The sequence below is a fragment of the Clinocottus analis genome, unplaced genomic scaffold (genome assembly GCF_023055335.1).
Source record: "Clinocottus analis isolate CAN_PGR_092001 unplaced genomic scaffold, fCliAna1.0.p SCAF_36, whole genome shotgun sequence".
Lineage (NCBI taxonomy): Eukaryota > Metazoa > Chordata > Actinopteri > Perciformes > Cottidae > Clinocottus > Clinocottus analis.
Genome location: NW_027176109.1, coordinates 1203814 through 1225037, shown reverse-complemented (window position 1 = coordinate 1225037; position 21224 = coordinate 1203814). Strand labels below are relative to the sequence as shown.

At 49.2% G+C, this 21224-nt stretch overlaps 2 protein-coding genes and 1 long non-coding RNA gene across 7 annotated transcripts in view; 1 reads left to right on the top strand and 2 right to left on the bottom strand.

Annotated features, from left to right (window-relative positions):
* Nucleotides 1–919: 919 nt before the first annotated feature.
* On the bottom strand, nt 920–14642 carry mtcl3a (MTCL family member 3a). 4 transcript variants are annotated; one of them, XM_068596356.1, is made up of 8 exons: nt 13949–14642; nt 13646–13813; nt 10422–10742; nt 8566–8631; nt 8314–8535; nt 7613–7692; nt 5737–7504; nt 920–2024 (listed from the first exon to the last, which is right to left on the bottom strand). In XM_068596356.1, exons 1-8 carry the CDS (start codon nt 14348–14350, stop codon nt 1779–1781), a joined length of 3273 nt encoding a protein of 1090 aa, XP_068452457.1. In that variant the 5' UTR covers nt 14351–14642; the 3' UTR covers nt 920–1778. The 4 variants fall into 4 exon arrangements, with proteins under 4 accessions (XP_068452457.1, XP_068452456.1, XP_068452459.1 ...); XM_068596358.1 differs by adding an exon at nt 2110–2145 and having other exon boundaries at nt 1904–2024; nt 8314–8631; XM_068596355.1 differs by having other exon boundaries at nt 8314–8631.
* A 404-nt stretch (nt 14643–15046) lies between these two features.
* LOC137799558 (uncharacterized) overlaps nt 15047–21224 on the top strand; it is a 7675-nt gene continuing 1497 nt past the window's right edge. The window contains exons 1-3 of one of the 2 annotated variants that reach the window (XR_011079428.1): nt 15047–15125; nt 15983–16105; nt 19132–19799. This is a non-coding gene — a long non-coding RNA (uncharacterized lncRNA). Of the gene's footprint in view, nt 15126–15982; nt 16115–19131; nt 19800–21224 lie in introns of both variants that reach the window. The other variant, XR_011079427.1, reaches the window with a different exon arrangement.
* LOC137799556 (microtubule cross-linking factor 3) overlaps nt 16222–21224 on the bottom strand; it is a 7562-nt gene continuing 2559 nt past the window's right edge. Inside the window, 16 exon segments of the mRNA XM_068596359.1 lie at nt 16222–16510; nt 16622–16751; nt 17854–17884; nt 17887–17949; nt 17952–18213; nt 18215–18265; nt 18267–18400; nt 18403–18414; nt 18545–18611; nt 19102–19151; nt 19154–19260; nt 19460–19656; nt 19658–19780; nt 20374–20445; nt 20791–20949; nt 21044–21223. Of these exon segments, the coding sequence (XP_068452460.1) occupies nt 16400–16510; nt 16622–16751; nt 17854–17884; nt 17887–17949; nt 17952–18213; nt 18215–18265; nt 18267–18400; nt 18403–18414; nt 18545–18611; nt 19102–19151; nt 19154–19260; nt 19460–19656; nt 19658–19780; nt 20374–20445; nt 20791–20949; nt 21044–21223 (1749 nt within the window). The 3' untranslated portion in view covers nt 16222–16399.

The window sequence follows — 21224 nt, the reverse complement described above, 5'->3', positions numbered from 1 at the left end:
AGAGGAGGAAGAGGAGGAAGAGGGACATGCACACCAGGAAGAGGAGGAAGAGGAGGAAGAGGGCGACAGGATGTATTTTTACATCAGCGCCAGAGGGAAGAAGTCTGGCACCACAACATGGCCGCACCTGTTGTTTCAGTCAGCCGCCGGGGTGCCGGGTTTCAGGGTGAGAGGGTCAGGTGTCCGTGGCTGCAGGGTGAAGTGTGTGTGTGTGTGTGTGTGTGTGTGTGTGTGTGTGTGTGTGTGTGTGTGTGTGTGTGTGTGTTCTGGAGTAATACAGGGGTTTTCATGTCGGTGACACAAACACAAATACACCCCTCTGACGCAAACAAGATGGCTCACGTGTATAAAAGAGGAAGGTCGAGCAGGCCGAGCACGCAGCCCTTGAGCAATCACAGCGAGAGGCGGTTCCCTCCGGCCGCCATCGCAGAGATCACACGAGTCACAGGAGACGACCGCCAACGAGGTGGGAGGAGCCAGACTGCTAACTAAATTGCTAGCTTAAATGCTAACTTCAAAATGCTATCTTGAAGCGCTTGTAACACGACATGAAGTCACATCGTCTTCTGACTTGTAAACTATGACGGTAATGTTTGATGTTTTTGCTCCTGTTGTGTTATTGAAGCGCGCCGGACCGGAGGAGAGGCGCCACCGCTCCTAGTTTGTCAATTATTGAAGATTATTGGAGAAAATCATAAATACACAAAGTTTAGACCTCGTTTGTCTCAAGGGTTACTCGACTTCTTAAGTAGTGATTTATGTTTAAAGGTCTCGCTTCACAAACAGGTTTAAGCTGATAATAAATCATGTTTAGGGTATTTTATTTAAGTGTAACACTGCACAGCATGACAACACACACACACAGTATAATGCAGGTACGGTGCTTTGGTTTGTGATGTGAAAGGAGAGGAGAAATATGTGAGTCCTTATGTTTATTACACAAAAAGAACCACAGAGCGATCACTTCCATCGTACGACTGACGTCACTCAGCTGAGTGATCCTGATATGTAACTAGTAAAAAGTAGAAAAAAAGGCCTTTTGATCTGTTTTTTTCTGTGTCCACATCCAGCTTTTGATTTGAAAACGTCAGCGATGACAGCAAAAACAAATGCCCTTACAAAACAATGAATTTCATTTTCAGATCCAGAAAATGCATAAAAAGAAACCAGCCTTTGGTACAAAGTTATAAAAAAGAAAAGAGGAAAGAAACTCACATTTCTGCGTCACTGTAATGAAAAATGTAAAGCAAAGTGTTTGAGTCCCAGGCGAGGAGCACAGGCAGAACAACGCTGCTGTGTTCTGCATGCCGTGGTGCGACATGACGTGTGTGTGCAAAAAGACACACAAAGCATGTCGCACGCAAAGTACAGTACATATTAAAATACACCATTCTGGATTTCCTTTTGTCTGGAAGATGTAGGATCGCTGGCCGATGACCACGTGGTGTACATACAGTATCGCAACAGACGCCGTGGAAGTCTGCAGAGCTTCAGAATACACAGCGAGGGAGACGTCTTGGGATTGGTTGGCGTGAATGAACGAGGTCTTTTTCAGCGTCCTCTGAGGCTGTGCAGCTTCTCCTGCTGCAGAATGACGCTCCTCTGATGCCACATACATTCTAAAGGGCCAGTTGGTGAACTCACAGTTAAAAGCACTTCTGTCGGCGTGGAGAAGCAGTCCGAGGCGTCGGCGTGTGATATGTACGAGCGTAAGGAACAAAAGGAGCGTCTGCTGTCCAGAGGTTGTCACTGGTTGGCTTCACACGGCGAGCTGAAGGTCAAATGATGACCGTCTCTATGTGGAAGGCGTGCGAGTAGGAAAAGGAGGAACCGTGTTTATGGAGGGCGAAGGACGAGCTGGCCGAGGGAGAGGAGGAGGAAACGGAGGAGGAAGTCGGGGAGCGGCCGGCCCATCGGGAGGGGAGGCGGCGGCGGGCGGGTCGGGCCGGCCTGGAGAAGTTCTTCTGCGCCGAGGAGGAGGAGAAGGAGGAGGAGGAAGAGGAGGCCGAGGTCACGCCGGTCTTCTGCGGAGAAACAAATGAATTACCATTTAGGATTATCACACCGTCCTCTTCAACATTTAACACCCACACACGCAAGATACTTTACATTTTGTCACGTGTTCCACCAGAAGTCTTCTCGGCCCTGAGGGGAACAACAGGCATATTTCAAACAGGAACACGCTCACGTGGACAAGCTCACAGCAGAGGATTCCTTTTGCTTCTAGTCCAGTGGAAAAGCACCGTACTCCAGTTCCTGCTGCCGCTGGCTGGATTCACACCATCCCCAGGGAGCTAGCAGCAGCGCTAGCTGGCTACAGCGGGGAGCTAGCAGCAGTACTAGCTTGCTACAGAGGGGAGCTAGCAGCAGCACTAGCTTGCTACAGAGAGGAGCTAGCAGCAGCGCTAGCTTGCTACAGAGGGGAGCTAGCAGCAGCACTAGCTTGCTACAGAGGGGAGCTAGCAGCAGCACTAGCTTGCTACAGAGAGGAGCTAGCAGCAGCACTAGCTTGCTACAGAGGGGAGCTAGCAGCAGCACTAGCTGGCTACCGAGGGGAGCTAGCAGCAGCACTAGCTTGCTACCGAGGGGAGCTAGCAGCACCAGTAGCTTGCTACCGAGGGGAGCTAGCAGCAGCGCTAGCATGCTACAGCGGGGACACCCGCCGAAGGTAGGAGCGGCTAGTAACCCCACTTTTACAGTAGATTTTTTTTTTATCATACTTTTTTTTGTCCAATTTTTATTTTGTCATACTTTTTTTTGGTCACATTTTTTTTGGTCACTTTTTTTGTCGATTGTGTTTCTTTTTACAAGTGTTTTTTTTCCCACAGCGTTTTTTTTTTTTCGAGCGTTTCTTTTTGGAGTGTTTTTTTTTTTAAGCGTTTTTTTCAAGCGTTTTTTCTTTTAAAAGCGTTTATTTCAGAGCGTTTTTTTTTAAAGCGTTAAAAAAGAAAAAAAAAATTCTCACTTTTTTTTGGAGCTTTTTTGGGATTTTTTTTTCACGCTTTTTTTTCAGCGTTTTTGTTTTGAGCAGGGTTTTTTTTATTTTATTTATTTTTTTAGGTTTTTTTTTTTTTTTTGGTTGTTTTTTTTAACCTTTATTTTCCGAGGTTGTTTTTTTTAGGGGTTTTTTTTTAGGATTTATTTTTTTAAGCATTTTTTTCAAACCTTTTTCTTCTGCGTTTTTTTTTTGTGTTTTTTTTCGAGCGTTTTTTCTTTTAAAAGCGTTTATTTCAGAGTGTTTTTTTTTAAAGCGTCAAAAAAAAAAAAAAAAATTCTCACTTTTTTTGGGAGCTTTTTTTGATTTTTTTTTCAAGCTTTTTTTTCAGCGTTTTTGTTTTGAGTGGGGTTTTTTTAATTTAATTTTTTTTTTTAGGTTTATTTTTTTTTTAGGTTTTTTTTTTTAACCTTTATTTTCCGAGGTTTTTTTTTTTTAGGTTTTTTTTTTTAGGATTTATTTTTTTAAGCATTTTTTTTCAAACCTTTTTTTTCTGTTTTTTTTTTTTTAGTGTTTTTTTTCGAGCGTTTTTTTTTTCAAGCTTTTTTATTTTAAATCTTTTTTTTTGAAGCGTTTTTTTTTAAAGCTTTTTTTTTTTAAGCTTTTTTTTTTCCCAGAGCGTTTTTTTTTTTAAGCGTTTTTTTCAGAGCGTTTTTTTTTTTCGAGTGTTTCTTTTTCGAGCGTTTTTTTTTCAAGCGTTTTTTTTTCAAGCGTTTTTTTTTCAAGCGTTTTTTCTTTTAAAAGTGTTTCTGTCGTAGCGGTTTTTTTTCGAACTTTTTTTTCGAGCTTTTTTTTTTGAGCATTTTTTTAAGCGTTTATTTCAGAGTTTTTTTTTTTAAAGCGTTAAAAAAAAAATTCTAACCTTTTTTTTGGAGCTTTTTTTTGGAGCTTTTTTTTTGAGCGTTTTTGTTTTGAGCGTTTTTTTTTAGGTTTTTTTTTTTTTCAAGCATTTTTTTTCTAACCTTTATTTTCCGAGCTTTTTTTTTTAGGTTTTTTTTTTGAGGGGTTTTTTTTTAAGCGTTTTTTTCTAAGCTTTTTTTTGTATTTTTTTCCAAGTGTTTCTTTTTACAGAGTGTTTTTTTTTTTTGAGCGTTTTTTTTTTCAAGCGTTTTTTTTTTTAATCTTTTTTTTTTAGCGTTGTTTTTTCAAGTGTTTTTTTTTCTAAACTTTTTTTTTGAGCATTTTTTCTTTTTAAAGAGTTTATGTCAGAACGTTTTTTTTCGAGCGTTTTATTTTCAAGGTTTTTTTTTCAAGCGTTTTTTTTTTCAAATCTTTTTTTTTGCGTTTTTTTCGAGCGTTTTTTTTTTAAAGCGTTAAAAAAATAATTTCTAACCTTTTTTTGGAGTTTTTTTTAAAAAAAAAATTTCAATTTTTTTTTGAGCGTTTTTGTTTTGAGCGTTTTTTTTTAGGTTTTTTTTTTTCAAGCATTTTTTTTCTAACCTTTATTTTCCGAGCTTTTTTTTAATTTTTTTTTTTTTAAGCGTTTTTTTCTAACCTTTTTATTCTGCGTTTTTTTTTCAAGTGTTTTTTTCTAAACTTTTTTTTTTAGCGTTTTTTCTTTTTAAAGCGTTTATGTCAGAGCGTTTTTTTCGATCGTTTTATTTTCAAGCTTTTTTTTTATAACCTTTTTTTTCAAGCGTTTTTTTTTCAAGCTTTTCTTTTTTCAAGCTTTTTTTTCCAAAGCGTTTTTTTTTCCAATTTTTTTTTTTTTCAAACGTTTTTTTTTTCAAACGTTTTTTTTTTAAGAGCGTTTTCTTTTGAGAGCGTTTTTTTTTTATTTTTTTTTTTTAACAATTTTTGGAATTGAGAGCAAAGATTTAGAGATAATTTACTTACAGACAAGAAATGTGCTCGGATAAAAAAGACACAAATCTACCTTCATAGTCAAGTGGCGTAATCGCTTCGGCTCTGAAAGGGCATGGAGTCAAAGAGGCTCGGCGTCATGGAGTCAAAGAGTCATGGAGTCATAGAGTCATAGAGTCATAGAGTCATAGAGTCAAAGAGGCATGGAGTCACAGAGTCATAGAGTCATAGAGTCAAAGAGGCATGGAGTCATAGAGTCATAGAGTCAAAGAGGCATGGAGTCATAGAGTCATAGAGTCAAAGACGCATGGAGTCATAGAGTCATAGAGTCATAGAGTCATGGAGTCATAGAGTCATAGAGTCATAGAGTCAAAGAGGCATGGAGTCATAGAGTCATAGAGTCATAGAGTCAAAGAGGCATGGAGTCAAAGAGTCAGCGGCTTCTTGCAGATAATTCTTTAATTACGACACAAAGGCCAGAAAAACACTTCCACCACGAGGCCCCATGGAAGATGAAGGATGTTGTTCAGGGTGATAAATATCCTGCCAAGTACTTTTCTTTACACGCCGCCAGTTCCTTTTGTCAGGAGCCTTTTTTACGCAATAGACTGGCCCAGATGCCCAGATTATAATGGAGGCTCTTGGCCTGCTTCTGTCTCTCAGCACATACCAGAAATAAACAACATTCCCACCGGAGCCGTCCTCAGTCAAAGGCAATCGCTGCGTTTCACAATGGAAACGAAACAGAACCAAATGTGTTGAGTTCACTCGGGTTGAAAATACATTCTGACCTAAAAAAATATAAATTGCGTTTACATATTAAGGCTCTCTAAATGTGAACATCCGTACAGGGACTGAGCCCCCTCCTCCTCCTCTACTGCTGCGTGGCCCGGCGGGCGCTTTACATGCGTGTGCGTGTGCAGACGTGTCAGACTGACCTCCTCCTCCGTCAGGTGCAGCTCCGCCACGGCGCCGCTGAGCTGTGTGTGTGTTGCAGTCTGTGCGTGTCTCATAGGGTCGATGCCCGGCGCGTCCGGTTCCGGCGCGTCCTCCTCCGCCGCCGGCCCGGCGCCGGTGTCGGGACGACAGTCTGTCCCGTTGGGTCGGCTCTGGTTCTGCTGGGCCCGCGCGGCGCTCTCGTAATTCCTCAGAATCCTCTCCACCGCCCCGTAGTTGGATCTGGATCCCTCGGGCCGCGGGTACGCCGCCAGGGTGAGGGCCTTCCAGGGGTGCTCGCTCATCGCTCGAGGCCCGGTTCTGGAGGACGAGTCTGGCTGGGAAGGAGGGAGAACCGGGGCGAGCCGCGGCTGCGTCTGGTGCGCCGGCGGCGTCTTCTGCCCGTGTTTGTTCTCGACGGACGGCTGCTGCTGGACGGAGACGCCGGCTCTGGCCGGCTGAGGCTTCGCCCCGCGGGGATTCTCGTTCTCGAAGAAGTCGGAACCGCCCGCGCTCCAACCCGGCAAGACGGGCTCAGAGAACAGAACCTCTGCGGCCGCTCGGGGCTGCGCCTTCCTTGACGGAGGCCCGCTCGCCGTCTGACCTCTGTGCTCGACCTCGCAGTGCCGCGCAGGACTCTGAGAGGTCATTGCTGTCATTGTCTGCGGCTGCTCAGATGGAAGCTCAGGAGGGATTCCTCGCTTCATTCCGACCTCTTGACCTTCGGCGCCGCTTCCCGTTTGCCCCGATTGGACCTCGGGCGGCGGAATCCTGGAATTTGAGGTGGAAAGAGGCGACGCGACGTCAGCGCAGAGCGGCTGAAACGTCGCCTCCCCGGGTTGTATGATCTCAAGCGGCGCACCGGTTGGAGAGAAGGCCGGTTGGGAACCCGGAGAGTCGGCGTCCGTCGCCGCGCAGCCGTCGCTTTGCTCCACGCCGCGGCCCATCTCGGCCTGGAACAAGGTCCTGTTGAACTCGGCCGTCTTTTGTTCCAGCGTGATGTTCCTCCTGGAGCCCTGCAGGTCGCAGCCGGCGGGCGGCGTTTCAAGAGAAGACAAGAGCAGGTCGAGAGGTAACTCTGTGACCAGCTGAGGTATCTGCAGCTCGGGGTTTCTCGGGCAGTAGTCTGAGCGCGAGCCTTTGGCAGCAGTCAAGATGTTCACCTCGGAGAAGCTTTTCTGGACCGTCCCGTACGCCGACAGCTTGTTTGTGAACTTGCTGGCGTCGCAGGACCAGCGAGCGTGGCAGCAGCCCTTGCTGACGCTGTCAGAGCTAGCGGGCGGCGCGAGGCGCGACGCCACGACGCCGTCGATCAAAACCTTCCCTTCGTTCTCCTGCAGCATCGCCTCAAACTTCCGGACGATCGACGGGCTGCTGCTGCATTTTTTGTCGATGTGAGCGCAGGGGCTGTGGCACGCCCTCGCCATCATCACGGGGGATTCTGGGATGTGAAGTTCTGTGTCTGTAGGGGAGCTCAGGGTCCAGGAGGAGGAGCGGGGCGGGACGGGCGGACCGTCCGCGGCGTCGATGTCCCAGAGCGACCCGGGGCTCGTCTTTGCGTCTCCGTGGCTTTCCGCTTCGGCGAAGTCCGCCCTCCAAGTGCTCTTTGTCAACGAGGCGATCCAGTTCTCTCTCTCCAAGGCCCGGAGCTCGTCGTAAATCTGGCCGAGGTCGCAGGGAGCTTCTTCTTCGTCCACCTGCAACCGGGTTCCATCGCGGCCCGACGCCGGCTCGCTGCCCTCGGACAAGCACAGGGACTCAGATCGGTTCCTGGAGAGAATGAAACTGGAGATGGTGACGGCATCGAGGCGTAGCGGGAACAGGAAGTACGGTCGTTCTGGTCAGGAAGTTAACGGAGTAAAAGGCGGGTTTGTTTACCTCTTATCCGCACTCTTCTTTCTGATCTCGTCCTGGTAGCTGCAGAGCTCCTCACTGACACGAGCGATCTCCTTCAGAGCCTGAAGCACAAAGACGAGAGACAACGGGACAAAAAGTATGAAAGTGAGACTTGAACACTGAGGAAAGAGGATTAGAGGGTTTATGTGATCTGCCAATGGATTTACATGAAACCAAATGTTCATGACTTTAAACCCAATGTTCATGACTTTAAACCCAATGTTCATGACTTTAAACCAAATGTTCATGACTTTAACCAAATGTTCATGACTTTAAACCAAACGTTCATGACTTTAAACCAAACGTTCATGACTTTAAACCAAAAGTTCATGACTTTAAACCAAATGTTCATGACTTTAAACCAAACGTTCATGACTTTAACCCAAATGTTCATGACTTTAAACCAAATGTTCATGACTTTAAACCAAATGTTCATGACTTTAAACCAAATGTTCATGACTTTAAACTAAATGTTCATGACTTTAACCCAAATGTTCATGACTTTAAACCAAATTTACAAGACATTAAACCAAATTTACAGAATTTTAAACAACTTTCCATGACTTCTGTTTTGCAAATTTCCATAATTTCCGTCATGAACACATGAATATAACACATGAATATAACTTATTTGCAGGACTTTCACTAGACTTTGGGGACCGAAAGAGAAGCAGTTGACTCACGGCGTTGAGCGCGGTCGTGTTCTTCTTCTTGTCGCCGTGGTTTGGCTCCGCCCACAGCGGCTTCTCTTCAGGACGAACACGGACGTTGTTTTCATGACCGTTTGAGACGTTTTTCTGCGGCGCTCCACTGAACGACGCATCCGGCTCGCTGTCGCTGAGCAGGCTGGAGCCGGCGCTGGCAGAGCGCACGCCGAGCCCGTGCACGCCGAGCCCGTGCACGCCGAGCCCGTGCACGCCGAGCCCGTGCACGCCATCGCCGCCGTCGTCCGGCCTCCCGCCGCCCTTCACTTCCCGATTGGTTCTCACATCACAGTACAGCTAGAAATAGAAAGAATAGAGGAAGTTCATATAAATAAACATGTTAGGTATCAAATGAAACACAACAATCAGAGATACATTAATATAATATCCTCATCGACAAGCTGTAAACACAACTCAAACAATACACAGGAATATGTCTCATGGTGGAAAGGAACATTAAACTTTTGTTTAAAACTTTTAAGATGAATTTCAACATTTCATTTCACACATATTGAGCATCAACAATAAAACATCCAATCAAATGCACCAAATATAATATAAAAGAACGTTTGTATTAGTGTTGGATCTAAAAAGGTACAGCGAGTGAGTGCATTGAGTACACAACGATAGGAACAGAACGACACTGCGTCTGCACACAGTCCTCAAACTACATGCAGATGAATCTTATGACGGTTATAGATTTAAAAACAACCATTCAAACACTTCTTTCCCATAAAGTTGGAGAACCTCTAACCTCCTCCAGCGCAGATCCCAAAAATAGTTTCTGTTTCATGCCGCTGGGCTCTCTTCCCATCACTCCGCTGTTCCTCTCTCTCATTTTCTGGTCTCGGACGGGCAAATGAGAGCCACATGTTGTTCCACTGCCAGCTGTTCCAGCATCTCATTCAAACTCTGATCTGCTGCTGGAGGCCGAGTTCTGGACTCCTGACACTCGACTCGCTCTTTGACTCTTGTCCCTCGTCTTTGGGCCAATCACGTGCCTGGAAATGACTTTCTCTGCCCGATCTCTTCCACTTCTACGCGTCCAAGTTCAACCTTTTCCTCTGCTCATTAAAAGAAAAGTCTGCTTTAATACGTGGAAAATGTGTATAAGACGTTCCTGAGGCTCAAGGTGAAGAGAAAAACATCCAAGAGACGGAGATGATTTACTTCCACGTCGCCGAGAATCCAGATACGTTCTTTGTTCAATCAGCGTCTGACTAATTACACACAGATATCAGAGAGCAGAGCCCTCCTCCTCCTCCTCCTCCTCCTCCTCCTCCTCCTCCTCCTCCTCCTCCTCCTCCTCCTCCTCCTCCTCCTCCTTCTCCTCTTTCTCCTTCTCCTCTTTCTCCTCCTCCTCCTCCTCCTCCTCCATTCCTTCCTCTGCTCAGACCCTGCAGCTGCCCCGATGGGGGGGGGGGGTATTGTTTTGACAGCGTTGCTGGTGGACAGGATGTAGGAGGGAAGCGTTGAACTGCTCACAGCATCCGAAGCCAAAGATCGTGCACAGAACCAAACTGGAGCCAAATCTCACAAGTTTGTTGGATATGTGGCATCGCACACTTTTAACCTTTTGGAAACCGTGTGAAAATCCTCCCGCTCCCATTTTAAGTCCCAGCATGCCCCATTCAGACAATCTTTTGGCATAAAATACATAGTTTTTCCATTTTCAAACCGAACGACAGTTTCTTGACTGAAGCTCCTTCCTAACAGACAAGACTTTGTTTTATTGTGATTGTTGTTCAGGTTCTGGTTCTTTAGGTCCTAATCTTTCCATAAAGGTCTTATTGACGCTCCAGGAGGCTTTTTGGGGAATCTGGCTCATATCATGCTGGATGTTCATAGTTACCATCAAAATATCTTTAAAAGTGATTCTTTTTTTTAACATAAACATTTTTTCCCGAGACTTTGCTGAACAAAAACATACAATAAACACAAGTATTGGAATTAATTTTGGGTTCCTACGACGACTCAAACAGTGAAAAGAGGTCTGGAGACATCGTTGTTCAAGACTTCTCCCTCTGAAGTCGACTGTACCTCAAAACCAAAGAATGAAACCAAAGCGACGGACTCCAGCTCCTCACCGTCTCTATCTTCCTCTGCATGTCCTCCAGCTGGCTCTCCCACTCCTTCCTCTCCAGGTCGAACCTCTGCAGCAGCTCAGCTTTCTCTCTCATCCAGCCGCGCTCGTTGATCTCCAGCCGGCAGCGCAGGTCCATGGCGGTGGAGTGCGTGTCGGCCAGCAGCCGCCGCTGCTCCTCCCGCTCCCGGCGGAGCGTCGACGTCTCGCCGTTCTGTCGCGGAGCGCCGCGGAGCGCCGCCGCCGAGCCAGAACCAGAACCCGCCGCCGCTGAATGGACCCCTCCGCCTCCACCGAGGAAGCCAGCGCACTCTCTAGCCTCCAACTGGAGATAGACAGAGACGGGGAAGAGCAGGAGGAGGAGGAGGAGGAGGAGGAGGAGGAGGAGGAGGAAGGGCAAAGGGAAAGAGTGGGAGAGACAGTGGAGAAAACAATCAAACGGATTGAATTTGGAGAAGAAAGAAAAAAAGAGGGATGAGAGCCAGATGAGGAGTGGAGCGAGAGCCGGAGTGAAATAAATAGTCCGAAGTGGAATTAAAAGAATGAAGGAGAGGCCGGAAGAGAAGGTGGAGACACGAGAGGGAACGCAGTGTGAGTGGGTTACGAGGAGGGTTGAAAGATGGAGATATCCTGTAAGGACCCACACAGAAGGCTCTGGGTTCCAGTCCCTTTGTGTCTCCGGTTCGTCCTCACAGGATGCAGCTGAACATCCAGAGGATGCTCGCGGCCTCAAACCACACAGACTCACACAAAGAGGATCTCTCAACCTGATTCCTCTCAACATGTGACACAGATCACAGTTGTGTTTGGATGAGTTGTGCGTTTCTGTTGTTGACTGAAAGCCTCTTTTCAAGTGAAACACTCGAGGCTTTTCCCCTCGTGAAGGTCACTGCGTCCAAGCCACAAGATCTCACTGTCAAAAGCTTGAAAAACAGATTGAACAACATCAGAGATTGAGATGTGACGGACGCCCAGATACGCTAACGGAGTTAGCAGAGCTAATCTGAAATGTGCTCGACCAATAAGATGACACAAGGACATAATCTGACTACAGAGGCTTCCTCTAGTAGAGTCTTTATAAATAAAGGGTGTTTCTCTCCATGTGGTCATGGGCTCTGTGGTCAATGTGTGCACTTTGTGCTGCTGGTAGAAAACGTTGGCTTTGGGACTGGAAAGAGCCGAGACAACGCCTGTGTGTGTGTGTGTGTGTGTGTGTGTGTGTGTGTGTGTGTGTGTGTGTGTGTGTGTGTGTGTGTGTGTGTGTCAGAGAGAGGGAGAGAATGCATACGAGCATGCCAGAGTGTGTTATTTAAAGTCTTCAGTCACAGACGGCCGAGGTCTCGCTGCTATTCCTGCTCTGAGGCCTCGAGTCATGAAACTATGGAGGAGAAGGAAAAACACACGCCGGCCCGTCTGCAGCGCTCTGCTGCTCGGGTACAGACGGGTGCTCTGTGACGGGTGCTCTGTGACGGGTGCTCTGTGACGGGTGCTCTGTGACGGGTGCTCTCTGACGGGTGCTCTGTGACGGGTGCTCTGTGACGGGTGCTCTGTGACGGGTGCTCTGTGACGGGTGCTCTCTGACGGGTGCTCTCTGACGGGTGCTCTCTGACGGGTGCTCTGTGACGGGTGCTCTCTGACGGGTGCTCTGTGACGGGTGCTCTGTGACGGGTGCTCTGTGACGGGTGCTCTGTGACGGGTGCTCTGTGACGGGTGCTCTCTGACGGGTGCTCTGTGACGGGTGCTGCCCATCAGCTGCTCGGTTCAGACGTCTAACATGTCAACAAGTAGTGAACGTGCATAAATAAAAAGGAGGCGGAGCCAAAAGAGCTGAAAGCGTCTTTTTAAACGGAAAGTCTGGAGGAAAAGTACAAACACACACACACACACACACTCACACACAGAGACAACATCAGTACAACACACACAGACACACACACACGCACACACACACTCCTGATATGCCCGTGGACAGCCTGCCTGTCAGAGTGGAAAAGGGGATATGAAGGTAACTGTGTCACCACAGTGACCCGCTATGAATAGCACACAACCTCGCACAATGTCACATTCCACAGGCAGGAGGAGGAGGAGGAGGAAGAGGAGGATGAAGGAGGAGGAGGAGGAGGAGGAGGAGGAGGAGTGAGACGTCTCCTCGCTGCCAGCAGCATTCATAAATCAGTGGCGTGCTGAGAAATGTGCAGGGTGAATATCCGGCCTGAGCCGTGTGCGCTGGGTGCTGGATGTGCCCAAAAGAGGAAACAAACAATACACAGCTGTCCAGACAAGGTGTGTCGCTAGAAATCAAGAATAGAACAAGTGTGCAACTGTGTCGCGCTTCAGAGAAGCGTGTGTTGGTGTTTGATACGGATGCATCACGAACCTGATGAGCTACCAGAGATTAGCTGAGACGCTAAAACAAGATAAACTGTTGCAGGACGAGGCATCAGGACAAAGCAGCTGACTCCGCCCAGCATGGCTGAGCTCCAAGACGCTGCCGAGGTCTGTTTGAGCATGCATATAGAAATGTCTGCGTGTCTGTGTGTGTGTGTGTGTGTGTGTGTGTGTGTGTGTGTGTGTGTGCACACATGTTTCTCACACACTTTTTGCCAAAATATTGCAGAAACAAAACAATCAATGAATCTTCAGAGTCAGAACTCCCATAAGCGACAGATATAGATTCCTTAAATAAACATCAGTATGTGTGTGTGTGTGTGTGTGTGTGTGTGTGTGTGTGTGTGTGTGTGTGTGTGTGTGTGTGCTACAATGGGCTTCACCAAAAGCAAAACAGACCAGTAAAAGTCTGTTTTTATACGGCTCTCTGTCAAGCGGCTCCCTGCATCCCGGCATCGAGCCAGCGGGACAACGAGGAGAGCTGAGCGGCAACCGGGAAGGAGGAACGCCATCCTGGCACTTAAACCCAGCGGTACTGGGAAAAGCATTTTACTGTGCAGCATTCCTGTGTCAGCGGTGGTCTGCTGCAGCTTTTCTAAAGCATCATTTCAGCCCCATGCTGAAGAAATAAGATCATAATCTCAATAAAGCATGCTTTATGTGCAGGACGCTATCACTGTTGGACAACATTTGCATTTGCACACAGACTTGCACAGTTGTGTATTAAGTAAAGCGTACATTACTCAAACACACACACACACACACACACACACACACACACACACACACAGAGTCTTGTTTGCAGATGCGTTTGAATCCCACCATCCTCGTCCACTTTACCTGTGCGATCCTGCATTTGAGCTCGGCCTTCTCCAGCTCCCAGGCGCATCGGTCTCTGGTGTACTGCAGCTGCAGCTCGCTCCTCTTCTCCTCCTCCCTCTTCACCTCCACCTGCACTTCCTCCAAAACGCTCTTCAGCTCCAGCAGAATCCTCCTGTTCTCGCCTCCCTGCATGGAAACACAGAGTGCAGCGATCCAAGTCACCTCATGGTGCATCACAGCAGGTCACACTGTCAACGAGCCACAGAAACACACACAGAAGTGTATGTACAGCGTTCAAAAGGGTGTTAAACATGTAATCACTTGTATGTCAGCGACTTCTCTCAGCAGTGACTCCTTCTCCCGCATCCATTCTTCCTTATCCTGAACGTGTCGCTTTTTCAAATCCTCAAATTTCTTTTTGAGCCTCGTGTGTTGCTGCTGCTGCTGCTGCTGCTGGGGTTCGAGACCCGGCCACATTGGTCCCCTGAGGACCTCGAGCTGAGCTGCAGCGTCTCCTCCGTCCCGCTGCGAGTCGTAGATGTGACTGAAGACGGTGGGCGGGGAGGAGATCCTCCTCGCCGGGCTGCGGCTCTTCCCCCTGCCTCTGTCCGCGCGGTCCATCCCGGAGCACGGCACGAACTCCCATCCCTGCGACGGGACGTAGCCGCCGCCGGCTCCGCCCCCGCCGTGCGTCCCCGAGCCGTTCATGAACGCGCTCCACATTTAAAACAACAAAAAACTACTTCTAAAACACAAACGTGTTCATTTCTGCTGCGAGTTGAGATGCTCTCTGCTGCAGCTCAGCACACATTGCAACCGGTCTGTTCTGGTTTTGTTGGTGCTTTGTTGTTCGGTTGGTGACCGGCCGCGTGCGTAAAGTTATCCAAATCCCCCGTGAGTCCCCGCTGTGCTCGTGCTCGTGCAGGCGACGGGACCGTGCGCGGTGGTCCACGTTCCCATGTCCTCACAGAGACGAGGTCCAGCCGCCTGCTGCCCCCACGGCGTCCTGCTTCTAGTGATCATCTCGCGGACGTCCCGCTGGACCCCTGCGCCCACTGCGCCCCCATCCCCCGCCCCCCCTCTCCTCCACGCCCCACTGCCCCCCCCCCCCCCGCCTCCACGTGTTCACATCTCGGGTCGCGCTGTGTCGCGTCTCCCCTCGCAGTCAGTCACCGCGCTGGCGACCAGTCAGTTCAACCAGTGCGGAGAAGTTCCCCTAAAAATACCGCGCGCGCGCTGCGTGAGAGTATTTTTACCCGCTGGAAGCAGCGCGCGGCACGACGCGCGGCACGACGCGCGGCACGACGCGCGGCACGACGCGCGGCACGACGCGCGGCACGACGCGCGGCACGACGCGCGGCACGACGCGCGCGGATCACCAGACTGCCCGTTACCTTGCGCTGTATCCATGGCAACAACGCTCAGCTCGTCACAGACGTGTTGGTAAAACCACAACAAGCAGCGTCACGAAACAAGCGAGACTTCCTCCTGCGGAACAGTTATGTGACGTAATTACCTTAGAACAGATAGTTCGCCTCCCGTTCCTTTCCTTTCCTTTACGTTTATTTCCTTTCCTTTCCTTTCCTTTCCTTTCCTTTCCTTTCCTTTCCTTTCCTCGTGAAGACTTCTTTTAGCTCGAGGGGGTGAAGATCAGAGGAGCAGCAGAGGAGATCCTCCTCGTGTTGATGAAAGAGATGACAGAGTCTCCGCAGCAGCCCGTCTGTGTTGTGTATTATATTATATCTGTTGTGTTATTGTTAAAGTGTAACGTGAAGCCACGTGAAGAAGAAGCACGTGATGTGTGGAGGAAGAGCCTCCTCTTCCTCCACCATGGAGAGAATAATGCTGCTTTAAATGTCCTCCAGAAAAAAACGTCACGAGAGCAACGAGAGAGAGAGAGAGAGAGAGAGAGAGAGAGAGAGAGAGAGAGAGAGAGAGCACACCTCTCTCTCTCTCTCTCTCTCTCTCTCTCTCTCTCTCTCTCTCTCTCTCTCTCTCTCTCTCTCTCTCTCTCTTTTCAGGTGACCCAAAAGTGTTTTATTCATAATTCATAATTTATTCCTCTGACATTTAGAGGACGTGGTGACATTTGATCATGACTCAGCAGTTTAGAAGGACAGAGTCCTGAAGTGAGTGAGTGTGTGTGTGTGTGTGTGTGTGTGTGTGTGTGTGTGTGTGTGTGTGTGTGTGTGTGTGTGTGTGTGTGTGTGTGGTCGTAACACAAACCTCAGTATTTACTCATAAACCAGATTATTGCTGCATCATGTGAATAGAAGTGCAGCTTGTTGAAAACATAACATTTATAATCTTGTTTAACACAGATGTTCATAGTTATTGTGTCTGATAACTTTACAGAACTGTGAGATGAATTCATTCTTAACGTCTTCACTCTCACGTGTGGAACAGTGAAAATGGCGTCAACTAAGAGGAGAAATGAGACAGCTGTCAATCAAGCAGAGCTGGCACACGCCCACTCAGGTGAAGACTGTGAGTAACTCAGATTCTTGTCATAAAAAGCTCATTTCTCCGTCGCAGCGTTTCAGCCTCACTCACCTGGCGGTGCAGCGTTGCTCCGAGCTGTCGGGTCTCCGGTAAATGTAGAAAGCGTCCGAGTATAGATGAGCGGCTTGAGTTTGGGGAAATGATAATGTCCTGTACCTCGAGTGGCCTTTTGTGACGTGATCAAAAATAACAGAATTGAAATGAATGAATGAGTAAAATAAATAAAATAATAATGAATATGTACACGATACGATATCCGTGGGTTGTGCTTCACAGGACGAAGAACAGGGTGAAAAGAAATACCAATTTAAAAATGGTGGCGTAAGAGAGTGAGGAAAAGAGAACGAGGATGAGGATCAGCAGAATGATGGGCTGGAACATCTTGATGTTCAATGAAAAGGTGGAAGGAGGGAGGAGGAGAAAGATGGAGGCCGTCAGTGAGACATCACAGCCATGAAAAGGGTTTACTTGAATGCGTCTGCGTGGTCTTACAGACAGCGGCTCCTCCTCCTGCTCGTTCTCCTGCTTCGGGACGTCCAGCCGGTCTATGAAGCCCTGCAGCTCCTTCCTGAAGGCCTTCATCTGGGCGTGGATCCGGTACAGCAGCTCATGCTCTCGGATTCTGGGGAGCACAAGAAGCGTGTTTTTCATGCGATGAAGTGCACGTAAGGGCGGCGAGGATGGGACGAGAGGGACGAGAGGGACGAGGATGAGACAAGAGGGACGAGAGGGACGAGAGGGACGAGGGCGACGAGAGGGACGAGAGGGACGAGAGGGACGAGGGCGACGAGAGGGACGAGAGGGACGAGAGGGACGAGAGGGACGAGAGGGACGAGGATGAGACAAGAGGGACGAGAGGGACGAGAGGGACGAGGGCGACGAGAGGGACGAGAGGGACGAGAGGGACGAGAGGGACGAGGATGAGACGAGAGGGACGAGGATGAGACAAGAGGGACGAGAGGGACGAGAGGGACGAGGATGAGACGAGAGGGACGAGGATGAGACAAGAGGGACGAGAGGGACGAGAGGGACGAGGATGAGACAAGAGGGACGAGAGGGACGAGAGGGACGAGAGGGACGAGGATGAGACAAGAGGGACGAGAGGGACGAGAGGGACGAGAGGGACGAGGATGAGACAAGAGGGACGAGAGGGACGAGAGGGACGAGAGGGACGAGGGCGACGAGAGGGACGAGAGGGACGAGAGGGACGAGAGGGACGAGGGCGACGAGGATGAGACAAGAGGGACGAGAGGGACGAGAGGGACGAGAGGGACGAGGATGAGACGAGAGGGACGAGAGGGACGAGAGGGACGAGGATGAGACAAGAGGCACGAGAGGGACGAGAGGGACGAGAGGGACGAGAGGGACGAGGATGAGACGAGAGGCACGAGAGGGACGAGAGGGACGAGAGGGACGAGAGGGACGAGAGGGACGAGGGCGACGAGGATGAGACAAGAGGGACGAGGATGAGACGAGAGGCACGAGAGGGACGAGAGGGACGAGGATGAGAGAGACGAGGATGAGACGAGAGGGACGAGGATGAGACGAGAGGGACGAGGATGAGACGAGAGGGACGAGGATAAGACGAGAGGGACGAGAGGGACGAGAGGGACGAGGATAAGACGAGAGGGACGAGAGGGACGAGAGGGACGAGGATGAGACGAGAGGGACGAGGGATTGGGGGGTTGGGGGAGTGGACGAAGACACTGAGAGGCCCAGAATACCTGCCACCTTCCTCATCCTCATCCAGCTGGCGTACAGCTCCCCGTTGGCGACGTACACCCGCGCCTCGGTGATGACGGCGCCGGTGTCGGCGATGAGCGGTCGATGGTGCGACCCAGCCGCTCCGCCTCGACGGCGATGTCGATCATCTGCTGCCGGTCCTTCAGGCTCCTGGGTAAAAAGCGGCTGTCCGCCGCGGGCGAGTAAAGCGAACGCGTCGGCGTGAGGCAGCGGATGTTCCTCACCTCGTCTGGGTCGCTCTCGCCGCCGACGGGGCCCTCGCGCTTGCGGTGCGGGGGGAAGAGGCGAGGGGACGGCGCCGAGGTCGAGGTGGAGGGGGGCTGGGTCGTCGTCCCGCCCGCCGTCGCTCTCCGCGTCGCTGTCCCGCGGGCTGGCGCGCACGCCCAGGTGGGACGGCCAGGTCGTAGCGCTGCATGTTGGACAGCAGCACCCGGTTCTCGTACTGCAGCTGCATGACTTTGCCGCTCAGTTCGTTTATCTGCAGCCGGGCGGCTTTCAGCTCCTCCTGCACGGCCTCCATCTTGCGGGGTCGCCTCCTCCTCCTGAGGGGAAAACCAGGCGACGGTGAAAAGTGGAACAAGCGAGACTCAAAGTGTGTCGTCGGACACAGAGCTGAAAGAGAATAGATGTCGCTACGACAGCGTCTGCCGGCTTCATGAAAGACAAACTCACCTCCGTGTCTGGACCCAGCCTCATGGGATCCAGCCTTGTACTTCAGCTTATTGAGCTCATTCGTCACCTGCGAGACGAAACGGAGGATCACTTCACACATTTGAACGTCTCTGATAACAGACAGGCACAAAGACACCAGTGAGAGCACAGAACTGGAAACTTTACATCTTTCATTGCTGACATCAAAACAGCATTAAATTGCCGAGTCATATCATAAAACATGTATAAGCATAAAGTAGTATTTATTGTTCCAGTTGTGTTCAGAGGGTTGTACATGTGGGTTTTTATTCATTATTGTAGCCCCGATTTTCATGTTTAATTTGATACCTAAGATGCATTTATTTTTGGATTCATACTACGTGTTTTTTCTTGATTTGTACCTTGAATATAAAAGAGTCCCCAAAAGGCCTCAAGAGTTCATTTCAGTCTGTTGACATTTTGATATGAAGATTTAAGACAAGGTTTCAAATGGAAGTGAACAAACAGCAGAGAAACTGAAGAAGAGGGCTTCCATGTAATCTCTGCAGCCGCTATGAGATGTTATATGTTCCATCTACCTTTTTGTTCTCTTCTTCCACGTCTGCCAGGTTCCTGCGCAGCAGCTCGCCTCGTCCTCCACCAGCTGCAGCTGCTGCCTCAGCTCCAGCAGCGCCTCGCCCTGCTCTCGGCACTGCTGGCCTCCGGCGCCGGCGCTGTCCACGCCCGCCGCCGCCAGGCTGATGCAAGACGCACGGAGGAACGTTTAGCGTGCAGATTCACATTTTGTTATTATTAGTGTAATACTGCGATTTCACAGAAATGTGTATAATAGTAAAAAAAAAAAGTAATTTCACGGTAAAAATGTTGATTTTATTTTTTACAGTGCAGTCCTTCTGTCTCAATAATGAAAACAGGACTGAACAGAAAGCGGAGCACCTGTCCTCCCTCACGTCGTCCAGTTCGGCCTTCAGCCCGCGGTTCTCCACCTCCAGCTCCACGATCTTCCTCCCCAGGATGTTGGCCTCCTCCTCCACCAGGCGGAGGCGGAGCTTCAGCTCGGACTCGCGGTGGTGGGGCGGCCCGCCGGCCTCTCCTTTGGGCAGCGGGCTGTCCACGTCGCCGTAGAAGGAGCGGGTACTTGTGCAGCTCCTGGTCCAGCCGGTCCTTCTCCTTGTCGATCTTCGCCATCTTCTTCCTCATCAAGATGGCCTCCTCCTTGATGAAGGCCAGCTGGCACTTCAGGTCATCGTTTTCCTCCTGCGGAGAGAGAAGAGAGGTACACTGTAAAAATAATCCCATCTTTATGGAAAATTACTTTTTTTTACAGTATTTTAAAAACAGTTTTACTATATTCAAAATTCTGTAAAATTACAGTATTATACTAACAATAACAAATTAGTTTTACAGTATTTTTACTGCTTTCTTAAATTACCTACAAATTCATGTAGGTCCTTTATTGAAGGTGTTTGATCGTAAAAATTCATGTAAAAACATAAAATAACAGTATTTCTCTGCAAAACTGGAAGCGATATCACTTTATTGAAGGTGTTTGACGGTAATAATACAGCAAACATCTGTAAAATAACTGTTTCACTGCAAAACCTTTAAGAAAATGTCTGTTCATTTATGGTTTTATTTGAATGAAAATCTTCCATCTAAATTTGAAGGGTTCTTTTTTACAGTGTAGAAGACGCAGCAGTTAGCTTTCTGTGTCTCTTGTAACTTCTCTTTGGTTTCATAGTTTCATGGCTTCACGTCCTAACGCTTCTCCTCCTGCTTCTTTCACTTCAAATGAGGACTATAGTTTTGTTTTGAAAATTCTATTAAAAACGTAATGAACGCTGACTCACCTCGACGGGGGTCTGCGGCGTCTCCTCTCGGCCTTCTGTGCATCCTTACTTCCCTTTCCTCTTCAGTGAGAGCTGCAGGGAACAGAGTGTTACAGCAGCAGCTCTCTGCTTTCTGAAGGCTCAGCGGAGGAAAACATGTTTAAAGCCTCGAGGACCGCTCAAACATTCAAATTCACATCACAGTGCAAGTGTGACTTTAAAGGCTGGAAGTACAAGAAGACCCAGAAGAAGAAGCTCGTGTTATTCAGAGTACCACGTTTGTAATATCTCACTCATCTAAATATGACATAGATCTGGAACACACTTCTTCTGCACACGGTCATCCTCACCCTGAGCGTTCAGGCCACAGCTTGCAGCTTTTATCAGCAGGCAGACACAGAAGCTAAACACACATTTCACACCACGTCGCCTCCTCACCTCTTTGCTTTTCTCCAGTTCGTTGTGCAGCACCTGCTTGGTGACCTCCACCTGGATCAGCCGCTGCCTCAGCTTCTCGTTCTCGTCCTCCGTCTTGGTCCTCTTCTCCTCCACGCTCTCCAGCTCGTGGTGCAAGCGCACGGACACGTCCTTCGCCACCTGAGAGCGGGACCAGACGGACCAGACGGACCAGACGGCGGCGTCACGGACTGTTCATCCTGGTCAGAGCGCCGCTGGTCCAGTCCAGACTCACCTTGAGGTCTTGCTCCAGGCTCCTGAGCAGCTCTCCGTCCACCTCGCCGCTCTCTGCAAAGCGGAGCCTTTTCCTCTCGGCCTTCTTCAGCCGGTACTGGAGGATCCTGCAGTTCTTGTTGGCCCTCTCCAGCTCTCTGCGCATGTCCTGCAGCTGGCAGGCGTCTTCCTCGTAAAAGGTT